At 36.0% G+C, this 18541-nt stretch overlaps 1 protein-coding gene across 1 annotated transcript in view; it reads right to left on the reverse strand.

Annotated features, from left to right (window-relative positions):
* HECW2 (HECT, C2 and WW domain containing E3 ubiquitin protein ligase 2) overlaps nucleotides 1–18541 on the reverse strand; it is a 225631-nt gene that overhangs the window by 46194 nt on the left and 160896 nt on the right. The window contains exons 16-18 of the mRNA XM_021702919.2: nucleotides 16380–16476; nucleotides 6948–7031; nucleotides 2803–2912 (exon numbers count right to left, since the gene is read on the reverse strand). Coding sequence (XP_021558594.1) covers nucleotides 2803–2912; nucleotides 6948–7031; nucleotides 16380–16476 — 291 coding nt within the window. The remainder of the gene's footprint in view (nucleotides 1–2802; nucleotides 2913–6947; nucleotides 7032–16379; nucleotides 16477–18541) is intronic.

The raw sequence follows: 18541 nt of genomic DNA on the forward strand, positions 1-18541 counted from the left end.
ATGATTAAATACCTAGGCAGAAAGCTCTGCAAATGAGGGAGAAATGAATTCATATTTTCTGGTTATTAATGGTTTAAACATTGACAAACTATACTTCTCAGGATCAGATTTCCAGAAAGAAAGAAAAAAGGGATAAATTAACATTTATTGGAGGCTTGTTGTGTTGCAGGCACCAGGCAAGGTGTTCTCCTCTGAGTATCCATGGGAGGTGATTGCTATTATTCCCCTTTTACAGAATATCACATTCAAGTTCAGGGAAGGAAGTAAACTGCCCAAAGTCACACATAGTTGGTAAAGACTGAGGCCAGCTCTGAATTCCACCAATTTTCCCCCTACATCTTGAAACTTACCTGAAGTGTCATATACTTATTTCTTCTCATCCTGGATCAACAAAATATGTGTCCCTACTTTGTTCCAAAGTCGACCTTCACTTTTGTCTCCAGTGTCCTGCTTTCCCATGGGTCTGTGGTCGGACTGCTGCTTCAACAAACTAGTTTCCTTCCACCCACATCTTCTGACCTCTGTACACACACACATGCTCAATTTTCCCATCCTAAACCTCTTCCTTAACTCATCTTCTCCTTCTAAATAGTTTCCTTTCTTTTCATCCCCATACTTCATAAAAAGAATATTCTACACTCCTGGCTTCTACTTTACATCCTATATCATTCTGCAACTGGTCATATTCCAGTTTATAACCTCTTATCTCATAGAAACTTCTCTGAAAAAGGCCATTTATAACTTCATGATTTTCAAATCCAGTGGCCTCTTCTCAGGAGTCATCCTTCTTGAATGCTTTGGAGATTTGGCCCACTCTCTACCCCTTGAAACCTGGCTTCCCTGAAAAGACTTTCCTAATTCTCTTCCAAAATCCACTGGCTCTCTTTGTTTCATTTCCTCCTCCATCTCCGCCCATCCCTTAAATACTGGAATTCCTCATGTTACCATCCTCTGTTTTCTCTTCTTTCCATGGGCTTGTCCTCCTTGGTTCCTCCAATCTACCCTGGGTTTCGGCTGCCACCAGCATACATATACGCCGAGCCACCAGCCTCTTCTGAGCTCCATGATTGTCTTTTCCAGTTGTTTTTTGTATCTTGAAGTGGATGGCTCAGAGATTCCTCAACAAACCATGTCCAAAACGAAACTCATCTGACCCCTCCTTTCCAGTCTAGTCTTTTTCCTTCCCTGGTAAATGGTGTTGCCATCTGCCTAGTAGTCTAGGTGTTGGGGACCTCAGAATCTGCCTTGACCTCAGAATCTTCCTTACCTGGACTCAAAGTTCTGTGTCTCTATGTCCTACGTATCCTTTGAACTAGTTCCCATTTCTCCAACACCTCTAGTCCAGCCCTTTAGCAGGTCACCTGTGTTAATGCAACAGCCTCCCAAGTGGTTTCTCTGACTCCATTATCTCGTCTTCTAATCCATCCTCCATATTGCCACCAAACTGTTCTTTGTAAAACAGGGTATTCTTCTGTTTGTAAATTTTCAGTGGCTCCATATGGACTACAGAGTAAGGCTTCAATGGCCAACCAGTCCTAGCCTATCTTTCCAACCTGAGCTTTGAGAACTTGCTCTTACTTGTAGCTGTTAATTGGCCCTAAACTTCTTTCATGCTTCTGAGGCCTAGGTTATGCTACTCATTCACCTAGAACACCCTTCTTCCTTTGGCCCACCTTCATCATCCTTCAAGCCTCCCTCCATATCTGTTATCTTTATCTTTCCTCAAACACCCACTGCCAGTCTTGAAGGAAGAACTGTTCCCATATCAGTGTTCCCATACCTCTCTTTATAGAACTAACCACAAGGCTTAATAGAGTCATTTGTTGACTCATTGCCCCACCATGAATCCTTCAAAGGCAGAGACTGCATTATTCATCTTTGTAGCACTGGAGTCTAATTCAGTGCTTGGATCATACTTGGATGCTCAATAAATCTGTGTTAAAAGAACAAATTAATAGACCTTTTCCTGTTTGTGGTATTCAATTAGGCTTTAGCTTCATTATCATAGGATTTGTGAAAACATGTCATATATCAAAGACTATAGAGCAGCTTTTAGTGACACATATGGAGCTTGGATTTCTATTAAAATAGTTTTAAATTCTGATAGCTATTAAAGTGTAAACAATACATTGCCTATAATAAAAATAAATAGAGCTGATGTTCTGTCAACATTATAACTACTTTCCTTTTAAAAAAATTCATTTTCTATCATTCATTCATCCATCCATCCACTCACTCCTTCATTCATACCATACTTCTTTCAAAAAGAATTTGAACTTAAATATTTTAGTTTGTTTTATATATCAACATGTTCTATCTGCCCAGGTGTCTCTAGTCTTCCTATCTAATGCAGTTAGTCATTACTGCAGGAGAAACCTATCTAAGTCCATTAAAATAATTTTAATTCTGTATTATTTCTTGAAAGTAGACATTTATTTTTATTTGAATCAGTCTCCTAACCAGAACTTTTTCAATCCAAAAGCTAACATAGTATTTTGTGTCCTAATATTTTCCAAGATATATTAGGCAGTACATAACATAATGAAAAGTAAATCTGTATTTGAGTGTATCATACTGCTAACATTTATCCTCTTATTCTGGAATGTCATTGTCTTCCTGTCAAAATGAATTGCCATGGGAACAAGCCAATTTTAAGAGACACAAAATGCCACAGAATATGTACCCATGCTCACACCAAAGATAAACCCAAAGTATTCCCTTACCATCCTTTATGAAGAACAGAATGTCTGGTTTTAGGGTACGCTTCTCAGAGGATTCACTGTGCACAGCAGGTGGACTTACCTGGCGAGTTCTGGGGAGAGGACACGGGGGAGCCACGGGGGGACTGACAGTAGCTGGGGTGAAGTAAGGCATGTGGAGGCACATAAGACATTATCTCTTCTTCAAATAAACTGGGGAAAGACAAGAAACAAAATGCATACTTTAGCCAAAGCGGTGGGGAAAAGCCTTGCTTCCAAATGAGTAAGACCATCAGTTTCTCACTCTGGGTCCAGTTCATATCCCAAAGGGAGCACTCGTCCCCTCTCTCCTGTAGCTAATTCTTGGGACAAACAGCTTTTATGGAACCCGTGGTTCTGTGCCTGTTTTCCTACCAACTTTGGGCAACACAATCTGAATTTACGTGTTTTCTTGAACATAGTACCTGGGTTTTTAGCATTGAGAATAAGATTCAAACACAACACACAATGCTTACTGAGAACCCATAATAGAGACACAAAGTATGTTCTTTATCTTCATTCTAAGAAATATATGACAGTTTTCTCAATATGCAAAGAGTTTAGGATTTAACTGGAGAATTAAAAGCAAAATAAAACAAAACACCTCCTAAATAATTACAACTGCTCATAGTTAGCTCCCTTGTTTACTCTGGCTTTATAATTTTTTAAATGTGAGGATTTTTATCTCAGATTATTCATATTCAATCCAGTGTCTTTGTTCTTCTCCATATTGAAATTTCTCTTTCTAGGACTCTCCTAAAAGCTAATAACCAGGGATGTGAGATCTTAGAATCTCAGACTTTTCATTAAATATAATGATAAAAGTACTATTGATTGCACTAAGCTCTTGACACTTGACAAGACACTTGACAAATATTTGACAAAGATTTGAAACAACAATAAAAGTAAGAGGACTTGTGTTTTTTAATTAAGAGGTAGAAGTAGGTTTTCTTCAAACTTGGCCAAATCTAGAAACCTGTTAGAAAACATTCAGAAAAAAGTGGCAGCAGTTCATTCTTGCAGAGATTAAGAAAAGGACTCCTAAGCACTGGTTCTCAACTGAGGCAATTTTGCCCCTTCCCACACCATTTGGGGACTTTGGAGAACGTCTGAGGACATTTTTGGTTGTCATAATTGGGAGGGTATGCTTTTGGTATCTAGTAGGTAGAAGCCACGAGGCTGATACATCTTACAACGCATAGAAGAGCTCCCTGCAACAAACATGTATTCAGCCCAAAATGTCAGTACTTTCAAAGCTATCTCTTTTGACAAATATTTATTTATTTCCCAACTTTGTGCTTTTATCAACAATGTGCAATGAAGATCCTATATATATTGCCTTGTGCACAGGCAAAAGAGTTTTAGTATAAATATGGTATATATCTAAAAGCAGAAGTGCTCAGTCATAACACATATGCCTTTTCAACTATACAAGATATTGTCAAATTGTACTCTGAAAAGTTTGTAGAAATTGCAATCCCACTAAGTCCAGACAGTATGAGAGTCCTTATTTCTCACTTGATACTATCAGACTTTTTGATTTTTTCAAATCTAATACTATGAAATACTGTCTCATTATTGTAAATTGCATTTTATGATTGCTAGCCGTAAGTTTACTGACTATTCTTACTTCAATTTCTGTGAAATGCCTTTTTATACCCTTTATCCATTTTTTCTTTTGGGTTCTTTTCTTCTGAATTGATGTAAAGGCATTCTCTGTATATTCATAATATCTTTATGTGTTATGAATATATTCTTCCAGTTTGTTACCTTTATGCTTTTATATGTGGTATCTTTCATTATATAAATTTTAAAATTCTAACATTAGCCAAATATATCAATCATTTCATGTATGAGCTCTGACAGATGTACATTTTTTTTTTACAGGAGTTCAGTTAGTGAAAAAATATATGAAATAGAATAATCAATAACAAATGTAACAAAGTCATTTAAAAATTCTTGAGTTTTATAATAGCTATTTTAGAGAATAATCTTACATTGGCTTATTTTGAATTGAATAATTTCCTAGAGCTGTGGCATCTTGATATTTCAGCTTGCTGATAATCAAGTCTATTTGTACAAGGAGTGATTTTCCTTTTTAAAAAATAGGGGCACCTGGGTGGCTCAGTCATTTAAGCATCTGACTCCTGGTTTTGGCTCAGGTCATGATCTCAGGTTCCTAAGATGGAGCCCCACATCAGGCTCAGCGCTCAGCAGAGTCTGCTTGTCCTTCTCCCTCTGCTTTTCCTGCCCCTGCCCCGTGCTCTCCCTCTCTCTCTCATAAGTAAATAAAATCTAAAAAAAAAAAAAAAAAAAGAAAAGAAAAGAAACAGACAAAGTATAAAAATAGATACAAAGTCTTTCCCTATGTATGCAACTAGTTCATTGCTTGAGTTTATAGTCACTGATTCAAATGACTCAAACTCCAAAGTAAAATAAAAAATAAAGAACTGAGGACATCTGAAAATGTTTCAATAACTATTAAACATTATTAAGCATCCACATGTAATACATTGTGTCACCATGTACAATTATTAAATTTAATACATTTGATCATCTAAATAAAATAAGTCTAGAACTTAACATCATTTGCATGTAATAATTATAGAACTATTATATAATAAATGAATTTCTCACACTTCTCCAAAGGCCCATTAACTTCAGAGAACACGCTTTTTCCCCAAATGGGGGAAAATGTAGCCTTGTTCTTTATATGTATATATATATATGTATGTGTGTGTGTGTACATATACACACATATATATACATACTTAAAACTGATATATATATATATCAGTTCTCAAATATTTTCAAATTCAACCACATAACACATAGAAACTCATGCAAACTGCAGTGTTTACCAAAGTACAAATATTCTAAGCTATACTGTAACTTAAAATATTTAGGACTATACCATCTAAAGATTATTTAACTAAGAATAGGTGATTGATAATCATGATTTCTATTTTGTAATCATTTTGTTTTTATTAATTCCAAATGCAGAATTCTTCAGTTTAAATGAAAAACCTAGAATGAAGCAAAAGAGTCCTATCCTAGCCAGAATTTTATAAACAAAACTATTTTATTACCAACCAAACTATGGTAGAAACATCATATTACATATTAATTGACCAATAGTCTTCCTGACCATGTAGCACACTGTATTCTGTTTTCAGGACTTGTTCAGTTCAACATAGTCATAGGTTACCCCTTAGACTGAGAAGTGACCCCTGCCTCCCAACAGGTCTTGTTCAGAATCAGGTGAAGCAAGGTCTCTGTGGGAACTGATTATATTCCTTTGAATTATGCTCCAATTATCCAGTAAAAGAAGATAATTTTTTGACTTCAGTTTTACAAGTATGGCAACTATCATGTAGGCAGTTAGAAATGGTTAGGGTCAAGTTTATCATGAATATCATGAATGAGATTGTTAGCACTCTGGGATAAATAAAACATTGTGTGGTCGGGTTCAGCATGACTTTGCCTTTAATTCTTTGGAGGTTACGGGGTGGGTGTCCCAACTACTGGGTAGAGCAAAGCATTATTTTATTCTGGCCTCCTACATTTGAAGGATGATATTAAAAATGAAAAATCTTTTGAAAACTTGTCAGTTTCCTTTCTAAATTACTCTAAGATTTAAAACCAAAGCTGACTTAACCATCAGGAAAGAAAATACAACTGGCCAATTTTATGAAGGGCTGTCAAGTTGGCAATGAGTACCAGTGATCAAATTTCAACTTTCTGATCTAATTTCCCAAACCTAAACTCTCAAAATCATTTTAAAAAATCATGTCAAATCACCAAAAAAAAAAAGACAAAGCACATTTGGAGGAAAGAATTTGAAAGAAAATATAAATATGACCTCTCTTTTACTCCTGTATACCCTTGTGTAAGCCCTGTATACCCTTGTGTTCCATTTTGTGAGTAGAACATTCTATCCATTGGCCTCTACTAACCTTTCCCTTCTCCAATACCACCTCATTTATCACCAGGATAAAAAAAAAAAAAAATCAAACAGATCTCAGAGTAAGAAATGCAATCTGAAATGAATTATCACTAAACCAGCATCCTACATCTTCCAGTGAGTATTCCACAAGTCTTTAAGAATAATGGAGACATAGGTTACTAATACTGGCATCGTATTTTCTAAAACGCTCCATAATATCTGATGACAGAGGACTTTCTACTTCAAAAACTGGTGTTCCATACCTCAGCAACATAACAAGGTCTGCATCACTTGAAAGACGCACCAATCCTGGGGTCCCTTCAGTTCGGATAAATTGGATCTTCTCCCTATTCAAGCAAAGAAACAGCTCAGAATATATGTGGTAGACTTTTGAAACATAACTCAGTGCCTTAGGCACCATTTTTAAAAACACTGAAAAACAACTTGGTCTCTGCTTTGAGGTAAAGCCTGTTGTGGGCTTGAATCCAAGCAACTACTTAGGTCATTCAGACTGATTCCCTGTTATTCCAAAAAGTGAGTGTATAAGGATAGTCATCTATTTTCCTGGGGGCATACCTCTAAATTATGTGTGATGAGCATATTCCTACTTGGAGGCAGATAGTATCTATTCAATACATATTCAATATAAAGGCATATGGCTCTTTGAAATAATTGAAACACTTTTAGTTACTACAGTTGGTAGAATAGATTATGTGTATACCTGTGCAAATGTATATATACTTATTTGTACACATTTCAAACACAACAATGTGAGCAATTTCTACCATCATTTTACTATAGATATATGTAAGAACACCAGGTTTTTCTTTTTGTTTGATGAGTCATCATCATGCTGCTATTTTCAAATCATTATATGAAAACAGTTTTAATAAAAATTTCCCTGTTGCTTCCCCTCATTTACATGATTTTATTTCAAAGCACACCATATTCATTTTTATAAGATAAGGAAAAAAATAAGAATATAAACTATGGTACTGAAAGCATTTCATTTGATAGGTACATAAGAATAAACACAACTATGCAATTTTACTCAAAGTGCTAATTATAGTATAGTCTGATTTTTGTACACTATGAATTAAAATATTAATCTTTGATATAAGTATATTTAGATTTAGTTCCTCTTTCTAGATCATCTTGTTTTTGTTTGATATTTTCATAAAATTCTACTGCATTTTATATTTCCAAATTCCAAATCTCTTCTAATTATTTACAAGCTTGAAGACAATGAGGTGGAAGGCAAGGTTTAACTGTTGAGATGAAAAACTCCATAATGTACAGAAAAGCCAACTGATTTGCTCTCAGCCACACAGTTTGCTAGGAGGGATAAAGAGTTCTAGATGGGAGGGAGTGGGGGATGGGTTAGCCTGGTGATGGGTATTCAAGAGGGCACGTACTGAATGGAGCACTGGGTGTTACACGCAAACAATGAATCATGGAACACTACATCAAAAACTAATGATGTAGGGCACCTGGGTGGCTCAGTTGGTTAAGCGACTGCCTTCAGCTCAGGTCATGATCTTGGAGTCCCAGGATCAAGTCCCGCAATGGGCTCCCTGCTCAGCGGGGAGTCTGCTTCTCCCTCTGCCCTCCCCTCTCTTGTGCTCTCTCTCGCTCATTCTCTCCCTCAAATAAATAAAATCTTAAAAAAAAAAACTATAAAAAACTAATGATGTAATGTATGGTGATTAACATAACATAATAAAAATAAATAAATAAATAAATAAAGAGTTTGGCTGCTTCTGGCTAGATTGATTTTAAACAATATGTTAGCATATGAAGCATCTAATCTTTGGTATTGCCAAATTTTCTTTTCCGACCTTCATTACCAGGAGTTACACATACACATACCTAAGAAATGAATGTTAGACACGTATGTAAAGAAATTGTTCAGAAAGGAAAAGCCAGCCTTTCTGCTTAATTGTGTCAGTTTGAAGGCTCGAACCAAGTGGAACATTTTCCCTCAAGTGTTACAATCACATGTCTGAAGCACATGACGGAAACCAGGGCCCATTATCTGATGAATGATTTTTTGGTAGAAGATATGAAAGTTGGTTGAAAAAAGCTAAGTTAGAGAAAAGTTATCTTGGAGAAAAAATGAACAATAACTTAACCAGAGAAATACTCTTATAAGGGTCAGTAATAACATGCTTTGATCTTGAAGAATCAAAAGCTATCTCCAACAAATACAGTTTATCTCCATACCCTATCATCAAAATGAGTCAGGCAAACAGAACAAACAAGAAGACAAACAGGATGCACATTCTCCTCTACTTCTCTAACTGGAGCGAGACAGAGTGAGGTGAGTGATAAAAAAGATATCATACTCTGGACTGTGGCCTGTGGGTTTCCTGGGAATAGGGAAAAGATGATAGCTTTCTGAGTCACAAGAATGACAGGCTGAGGAAAGGGAAAGACACCAGAGGAAATATGCCAACTGGGGACCTTTTTATCACTTTCCAGATATTAACTATATTAGGCAGTGAAAGGAATTGGTCTGACTCTTTAGGCCAGAACATACCACAGGCAAGTGGAGGCTAGTTTTCTACAGGCCAGCTAATTTATTGCACTGATGAGCTAAGGGTCATACGCTTTCAGGAACAAGACACTGGAGCATGTCACCTGATGCATACCATACGACTAAGTACCTTCTTATACCAACATTCATTCATTCTTTCAGCAAACATTTTCTTAGTGTCTACTGTGTGCTGGGCACAGTATCACACACTGGAATACAACAGGGTAGAAGACCTAGCTCCCTTCCCAAAGGGTTCATGGTGCAGTGGAAAAGAGAAGGTCAATTCTAGTATTATATGAAAATATTTAAGCTGTTCCATTTGCTTAACTGAATTCTGTTTAGGCCTTACACCCACTCCTATTCCACAAAGTCCTTTCACATAAAAACAGAGGGCATTGGTTTACTGACTGTCAAGAGAGCAGATCAAGGCTGAGGAAGAGAACATCAGCAGATATCCTCAGAAATGTCGCAAATCTTTTCTAAGAAAAGCAAAACCAAACAGGAACTACTTCTTGGTTATTAGGTATTTGCCTAATAGTCCATAGACCAGTATTTGTCAAATTTGTGTTCCTGTCTACTGGAAATCTATAGACATAATCTCAAGTTCTGGGGAAATTTAAAAATTCTGTGTTTTCACATTGATGATCAAAACTGCTAATACTGAGGTAGGCATATGTTGGATAATCTGAATAACATTTATGACTGAACACTGCCATTTGCCTTCAGTTCCCATGTTTGTATTTATAAAACATTGGTGCCAAATGATCAGAGAGAAACTTTCAAAGTGTTGGTGAGCAGGCTCTGAGGTTGGCAGGGCCTTGATGTTAAGTATGATAACAGCAGTCCTTGTCTACCACTTACACACAATTCTCTTACCAGTTAAAAAGACAAAACTTTTCTTTTGCAGTATTGATTTGCATAATGACAATGATGAAGTGAGGCAAGGCTATGTATATATAAATTGCCACAGGCTAAAGAGAAAACAAAATAAATGGATTTAAAAAGTAAACTATGCATTTATGCTAACTAAAGCACAAAAGATGTTATGGTTTATTCTAAAAACAAAAGTTTTATGATTGTTTACAAGTAGAAAAGGAGCAGTAAAATCATCACAGGGTACATTTAATAATATATTTTTTCTTTAGTATTGTGATTGGGGGTATTACATGAATTGGCTCATCAAAACAATGAATTAGTAGGTAAAAATAAAATTAGTAAGTAAATCGCAGATAAAAATAAGCTATTGGTTAAGAAAAATGTTGACCACAATATTGCCACAAATGGACCTGATGAACCATTAGATACAAAATCAAAATTAGATACATGCCAAACACAAGTGAAACAAAAAGTACAAATGTATCTTTCTACTGACAATGGTCTCAATACCGGTGATTTGGTTTCTGAAAAACAAAAATCTCACATTAATATCATTCAATTAAATGTTATTTTTTAAAGTTTTCACTTAACGTATATGTCTTTTGGCTTTAAAGTTCTTTTGGCTTTAAAGTTCCACAAAGTTTATGCATATTTTATATTTGTGCACACTTATGTTTCATTAAAATAAAAGTAATTAAAGTCAACATTGTAGATCTGCAATATTTCTTTTCCTTTTAGAATGGAAAATAAGTTTCGGCTCCTAACAATTTTCCATGAGTCCACTCAGTGTCTGAAATAAACATAACAAGCTTGAGAAATATCATTAAAGATACATATGACTCTGATTAAAGGGACATTTGAAAGTTACATTACTATATTGGTTCAAGTTTACTTTCTATATTTATAGAGTTAGAAGGAATCAGTGGCAGTCCTCTAATTCCTATCTTTACTGCATTTACCTAATGAAGAAATTCTATTCAAATTTAGTGGTTTATAATGAGGATTAAGATGACATTCAAATAACATTTTATCATTTGACCCCCTCCGCATGGGTATGTTTCTCTCTCTGTGCCCTTTAGAATACATTCCAGTACTTCCTCCATTGTACTTTCTCACTGGGCCACTCAGTTACAACATAAATTCTTTTGGAAACATGAATTTCTTGAGGGCAAAAGCCTTTCCTTCTTTATTTTTATGTTCCCCAAGTACCTAGCTTTGTGCTGTGCACATTAGGAATGCTCAATAAAATATACGCAGGCACAATATTAGTTAATGCCAAAATAAGAGTTGGCTCCTAACAAATTTCCCTGACTCCACTCAGTGTCCAGAACAAGCTACCATTTTTGTTGTTGTTGTTGTTGCAGCGGAGAAAAAGAGAATCAGAAAGCTGACATCAGATTACTTGCTAAAATAGACCCCACTGAGGGAAGTGCAAAGACAGGTAAAGAGGCAATCTTTTAATAAGAAAGCTCACAACTGTGGTAACAGGATGCTAACCTATACCGTGACAACCTCAGGAAGAAGTCACTAGCACTGCTGTATCTCAGATGCCCATAATATTTAGACCTTTGTAACCACTTCCTCAAGTGCACAGAATTACCCCAGAAGATCAACTCTGGCAGAAGAGCATCTGAGGACAATGAACATAGTCTCAAGGCCGGAATTCCCACAGAAAATACTCTCACTGAAACCAACCAACATTTTTGGTGAAGTTAAAGAAGGGCGCGTGATCAGAAACAATCAGAAGCAGCAATGTCTTGAAACCACAAAACTCTCTGGATTGCAGACTCTGCACACAAGGTTCCTGTAGATACAGTTCAGTAATACCTTCAAAAATACATGTTTAAAAAAAGTCCCCGAGGGCAATTTTAGAGAAATCCCGTGACATCTCTAATGGTGTAAGGCCAAGAAAGGAAAATTAGCATTTATTACTCAGTTGATCATTCATACTCTTTATTACAGTCCCAGAGCATGGTCTGACTTAAAGGCCAGGGCCATGCAATAGAAAGATCAACTTTTCTTTCTACTTCCCATTCGATCTGGAAATACAGGTCCATTATGGATTCTCACGGACAAATAGAAATGGAACCAACCTGGGCCCCCAAATAATTATCACTGATGCCTGGGGAAAGCTAGAGTAGTAGGGAGCAGGTTTGCTGGCTAGACCTAATTATCACACAAGAGGTATTACTCTCAACTCTTAATTCAGTTTTATGACATGTAGATCCTTGCACATAATATAGTGTTGTACAAATACCAATACCAAAAATTTTATTTAATTTGTATTCATTACATTCACCAATAAAATATTGTTAAAAGGCTCTTTTTAATGAATATATTTGTCTTTGAATAAAATAATAAAACATTTTATTTTGGCTTTTATTTTAATGCCACACATACAAAAAGCTTCTTAGTATGATTACTGTCTTCCAGTGAGAGCCAATAGTAGGAGATAGTTATCCATGGGAGGACAGTACTCACTTGAAGGAGGTAGTACTGACTTTTGGATGATGATTTTTCTAGCCGAGGAAATAAATCCCTTCTGAGATTTAAAAAAAGGAGAGGACAACTTTGTAGCATCACATTTACATGACAGATGAAATTAGAGGGAGCGGTGGTTTAAATACAGCAGTTGGAAGCTAAAGCCATATCCACTGCAAAGAAAACCATAGCCACTCTACAGGAAAAGGTACATTAAGTGGAGTCTCAAGGAAGAGGAAGCTATATATGGACAGAAACTAAATAAACTGCTGGCTATCCTTTGGTTTAGGAGGAATCACAAGCTAAACAGGAAAAACACAACGTCAATAGATGTACCCATTTGAATCTCCTAAGGGCTAACTCTTTTCCTCATTATATTATGGCGAGAATAAAGAAGGGGTATTTCTTTTAAGTGACTGTGCCACGGATGAGAAAGAATGCACACAGAGCTACACTGGTGTTGAGGATCCTTGCCCAGGATATGAATAGAAGGTCCATAGTTACCTTCGACACACAATTACTCGATGGCTCTATTCCATGCATAAATCTTTTATCAAATATATCACTGAAATATGAGATTAAAGAACCGCAGCTGGTTCCCCACCCCTGCCTTTGTGGGAATGCCTCTTATGATGCAGTTTTTAACCATATGAAACAGAATGTTCTCTTAGATATACAAACTTCCCCATTATGTTGTTGTGATAAGCAAAATGCTCAACTACCAAAAACTTTTCAGAAAATAAAAGCGCACTGACACACACTCTGTGTAAGAGGAACAGCATTATCTCACTGATTTATGTCTTTGCTTCCTTCTACTTGTCATGATAGCATATGCTTTTTACGGTCAAATTCTGTAAATAATTTTAGAAAGGATAAGTGGAAAGTTATAAGTAAGTTGGAATAAGATGGAAACTTATTTCAAAACTTCTAAAATAATTTCTTACCGATAGACTACCATGTGAGATCTACATTACAAGAATGTGCTCAGCTGAAGACCCAGGGTGTCACTAAAAAATAAAAATCCTTACCAATCTTTAGGAGGTTAGAGACTTTTAAGACTCTGAAAAGCAGAAGGAAAAACAAAAACAAAACTGAAAGCTACCAACTGGGGCCAGCAGTTTTCCCTTCTGCTAGGATCTATTAAGGTCCTGTCAAATCCCTAAAGAATAATGATACTGTTGGATGCCTTGTTCAGGCAGAATAAATCATCCAATATCTCTGATGGTGGAAATTTAAAGATACGTGAAATTGCTGTAAATAATAATGTGGGGTGTAGAGCAAAAGTAGAAACCTTCTTGAGTTTCCTCTTTCTTGTTTTTTTTTTTGTGGGGGGTGGGGTACCTTGACAGGAATAGATACTGACTAAAAGCTCGTGTGAGCGCATGCATGTGTGTGTGTGTGTGTGCGCGCGTGTGTGTGTGTTTGGGGCTAGGGCTGGTGGGAAAGAAAAAAAATAGAGTTCTTATTTTGTGGTTAGCAAAAGAGGAGATATTTATTTTTTGTTTTGTTTTGTTTTGTGGTCTGGAATCTCTAAGATCTCTCAGTGGACAACTGGGGAGTTTATTTCTGCAATATTATTAACTAAAACTTCTTACACAAGACTCTCCAGTGGACCATGGATTACTGAACTGATTCCATAATATACAAATATACAAAATGAGATAGCTCATCTAATTTTTATAATTTTCTTGTGATTGAGAACAGCATGCTTGTCAGGTTGAGAAAAGCACTGAGACTTGGGTTAGATATTAACTATTGTAAAACTGGGATTTTTGTGTAGGCAATGTTTGTAGTCATACTTGAAATTACATTTACATGTAGCCTTAGCCTTTAGAAACTTTAGAAGGTAATGACAATTTTTTTTTTTTTTTTAAAGATTTTATTTATTTATTTGACAGGGAGAGACAGCCAGAGAGAGAACACAAGCAGGGTAAGTGGGAGAGAGAGAAGCAGGCTTCCCGCCGAGCAGGGAGCCCGATGCGGAGCTCGATCCCAGGACCCTGGGATCATGACCTGAGCCGAAGGCAGACGCTTAACGACTGAGCCACCCGGGCGCCCCGGTAATGACAATTTTTAAAGCTATGAGAGACTGACAGGAGATGGGGAGTGGGCAAAATGGGGAGAGGGGTTCATAACATATAAACTTCCAGCTATAAAATAAATAAGTCATGGGGATGTAATGTACAGCGTGGCAACTGTAGTTAATACTGTATTGCATATGTGGAAGTTGCTATGAGATCTTAAAAGTTTTCGTCATAAAAAAAAAAAAATCCTGTAACAATGTGTAGTGATGGATCTTCACTAGACTTATTGGGATGATCATTTCACAATTATATACAAATATTGAATCATTATGTTAAATGCCTGAAACTAATATAATATTGTATATCAATTGTACCTCAATAAGATAAAAGATATGAGAGAATAAGAACATAATAAGAAGAACTGGTAATTTATTTTCAAATCAACAAAAACATCTCTATCTATATCTGTGTATATATGTATGTATATACAATTCACTGTATGCAAAGTACTATTCTTGATATTTAAGCAGGAAGGAGGAGACATAATGAGTTGAATAAGATCCATATTTGTAAGGAACTTATAATCTAGTTGGAAAATAAAGCATAAGGACTTGAAAAGTCAAATTACAGCACAAAAGTCATATAAAGGACAGTGTGATACACTACATAATTAATTATCAATTAGTGTCTAGAACATAAGTTATTACACCTGGATGTGTCATTGGAATTAGACGGAGAGGTTGTAAGATATTAAATGCTTGAGTTCTCCCCTAGACCTCCTGAATTAAATAACTGGACAGGGTATAGGAGGATAGGGGGTATAAATTCAGAGAAGGGAAAAGGGTTGGGGGAGAGAAGACCTGGCATTTTACACTTTACAAAGCTTCCCAGGTGATGCTGATGAAAATTTTGGTACAACTGAGTAGTATTGGAGAATCACGGCTGTGAGCCAAGATGGCACCACTGGACAAACATTTCTACCAGTAAAGGTGGCATATGAACCAAATGAGCTTTGAGTTATGTCAAATTTTCAGCAAAAACTCACATCTTTTTCCATCTCCACTGATACCTACAACACTGAGGTTGAGAAATACTAGCCTAGATCTTGAGAGCAAGAGCTCACAGTGCAGCTGAGAGGCTTAAAGGAGGGATAGCTTGCAGTGAGTTTTAAAGGAAAGACCTTCCTTGCCAAATGCACAAAAGAAAAACTTGCCAGGGAACAGGAACAGCATGTATTCAGGAAAGTAAAACTGGACTTAAGTGTGACGCATTGAAGAACTGTTTAGAAGAGTGGGTTCATGCATAGGAATACTGGATGGTGAAGAGGATCAGATTCCCTCCTTGGGTTCCACTGTGTTTATATTATGAAAAAATGTGAATACTGAGCCTAGGATTTTATAAGTCTCAATTCAGTGAACTCTTTTACTTTTGTTTACTCGAGCTATACTCAAAAAGGTTAGTGTCTTATTATTTTCATTATAATCTGCACATCAAGGATGTATTCTTGGCTATGAATTTTTATTTCTTTTTCATATTCCTTCTTTAAAGAAGGTGGTTCTACGTTCTTTAGTAGTCAATCTTATTCAGTCTTCATACTTAATAGAGAAAAGTCAGGACTACAATGACCTGGTTGTTGATGACAAAGTCTTTGTGCACAAGATGTCTTTGTTCAGACTGCCAGAAAGAAAGAGTAAATGTCCAAGATGATTATCAGTGTTTCTGACGACTTAATAGTTGGGGCTTATGGAACTTGAACCAAATACCAATACTGCAGTTACCTGAGTGAATGATTCCTGGTAAGATCAGGTTGACGCTCCTGTAGAATTTCAAAGATGTTGGGTTGGCGCAGAAATGCAACAATCTTGTCATTGTAAGCTGAAAAAAGTCAGAAATTATAGCAATACTTTAAAAATCTGTTATTAGGTTTACACACATAAATCCAAACTTAAAAGTCAGTGTTTTTGGTTAATATTCCTTGTACTAAAAGTCATAGTTTGGAGCCACTACAGATGCTTAAAATCCAATTTGTGTCTACCTGTTATATGACTATTGGACTTAGATCTAGTAGGTGTGACTTAAGCACTAATTAAACTCATCTGCTAAGTCATATTTATTATCAAATTGCAGGATGAGATCACTAACAAGATTCTAGATATTGATAGTTTCTAGCTACTGCTTACCAAAAGCCTCATAAGCAACTGTTAAAAAATGGAAAACTATCTTCTGATTAAGTATCAGCCATCCAGAGAGGTAAAGAGGCAGAATAAGAGTTGCCAAAATACAATAGTGCTCTGAAAACTGAAGACATTGATGAAAAAAAACCGAAGATGAGGCAAATGAATGGAAAGCTATACCATACTCATGGATTGGAAGTCTAAACACTGTTAAATGTACATACTCCTCAGAGAACTCTACAGATTCAAAAAAATCCCTATCAAAACACCAACGTTTTTTACAGAACTAAAACAAACAATCTTAAAATTTGTATAGAACCACAAAAGACCCATAACAGCCAAAGCAATCTCATGAAAGAACAAAAAAGCTAGAGGTATCACAATCCTAGATTTCAAACTAAACTACAAAGCTATAGTAGTTAAAACAGTGTGGTACAGGCACAAAAACAGACACACACATCAGCAGAACAGAGAGCCCAGAAACACAACTATGCTAATATGGTTACTTAATCTACAATAAAGGAGGCAAAGATGTACAATAGGGAAAAGACAGTCTCTTTAATGAAGGGTGCTAGGAAAACTGGGCAACTACATGCAAAACAATGAAACTGGCCCACTTTCTTACACTATATACAAAAATAAACTCAAAATGGATTAAAGACCTAAATGTAAAACCTAAAACTATAAAACTCCTAAAAGACAGTAATCTCTTGGACATTCGTCTTAGCAACATTTTTCTGATATGTCTCCTCATGAAGGAAAATAAAAGCAAAAATAAACTATTGGGACTACATCAAACTAAAAAGCTTTTGCACAGCAAAGGGAACATCAACAAAATGAAAAGGCAGTATACTGAATAGAACATATTTGCAAATCATATATCCAATAAGAGGTTAATGTCCAAAATATATAAAGAACTCATTCAACTCAACACCAAAAAAAACCCACAAATAATCCCATTGAAAAATGGGCAGAGGACCTGAACAGACATTTTTCCAAAGAAGACATATAGATAGCCAACAGACACATGAAAGATGCTCAACACCAGTAATCATCAGGGAAATCCAAATCAGAACCACAGTGAGATATCACCTCACACCTGTTAGAATGGCTAGTACCAAAAAGACAAGAAATAACAAGTGTTGGCAAGGATATGGAGAAAAGGGAACACTTATTTACTGTTGGTGGGAATGTAAATTGGTGCAGCTATTATGAAAAACAGTATGGGGGATCCTCAAAAAGTTAAAAATAGACATACCACATGCTCTAGTAATTCCACTAGATATTTACAAAACAAAACAAAAACACTAATCCTAAAAAATATACACACCCTCTGTTCACTGCAGCATTATTTACAATAGCCAAGAGAGGGAAGCAACATAAGTGTCCATCGAGAGATGGATGAAGATGTGATTCTGTATATAATTCTATATATAATAGTACATTACCCTGCAATAAAAAAAGAATGAAATCTTGCCATCTGCAACAAAATGAATGGACCTAGAGAGTATTATCTAAGTGAAATAAGTCAGACAAAGACAAATATGGTGTGATTTCATTTTTACGTGGTACCTAAAAAAACAAGACAAATGAAAAAACAAACAAAATCAGAAACAGACTCATAAATACAGAGAACAAAATGATGGTTGCCAGAGGGAGGGGGCCAAGAGGACAGACAAAACAGGTGAAGGGGATTAAGAGGTGCAAACTTCTAGTCACAAAACAAATAAGTCACAGGGATGAAAAGTACATCATAGGGAATATAG

This window comes from Neomonachus schauinslandi, chromosome 3 (assembly GCF_002201575.2).
Source record: "Neomonachus schauinslandi chromosome 3, ASM220157v2, whole genome shotgun sequence".
NCBI lineage: Eukaryota > Metazoa > Chordata > Mammalia > Carnivora > Phocidae > Neomonachus > Neomonachus schauinslandi.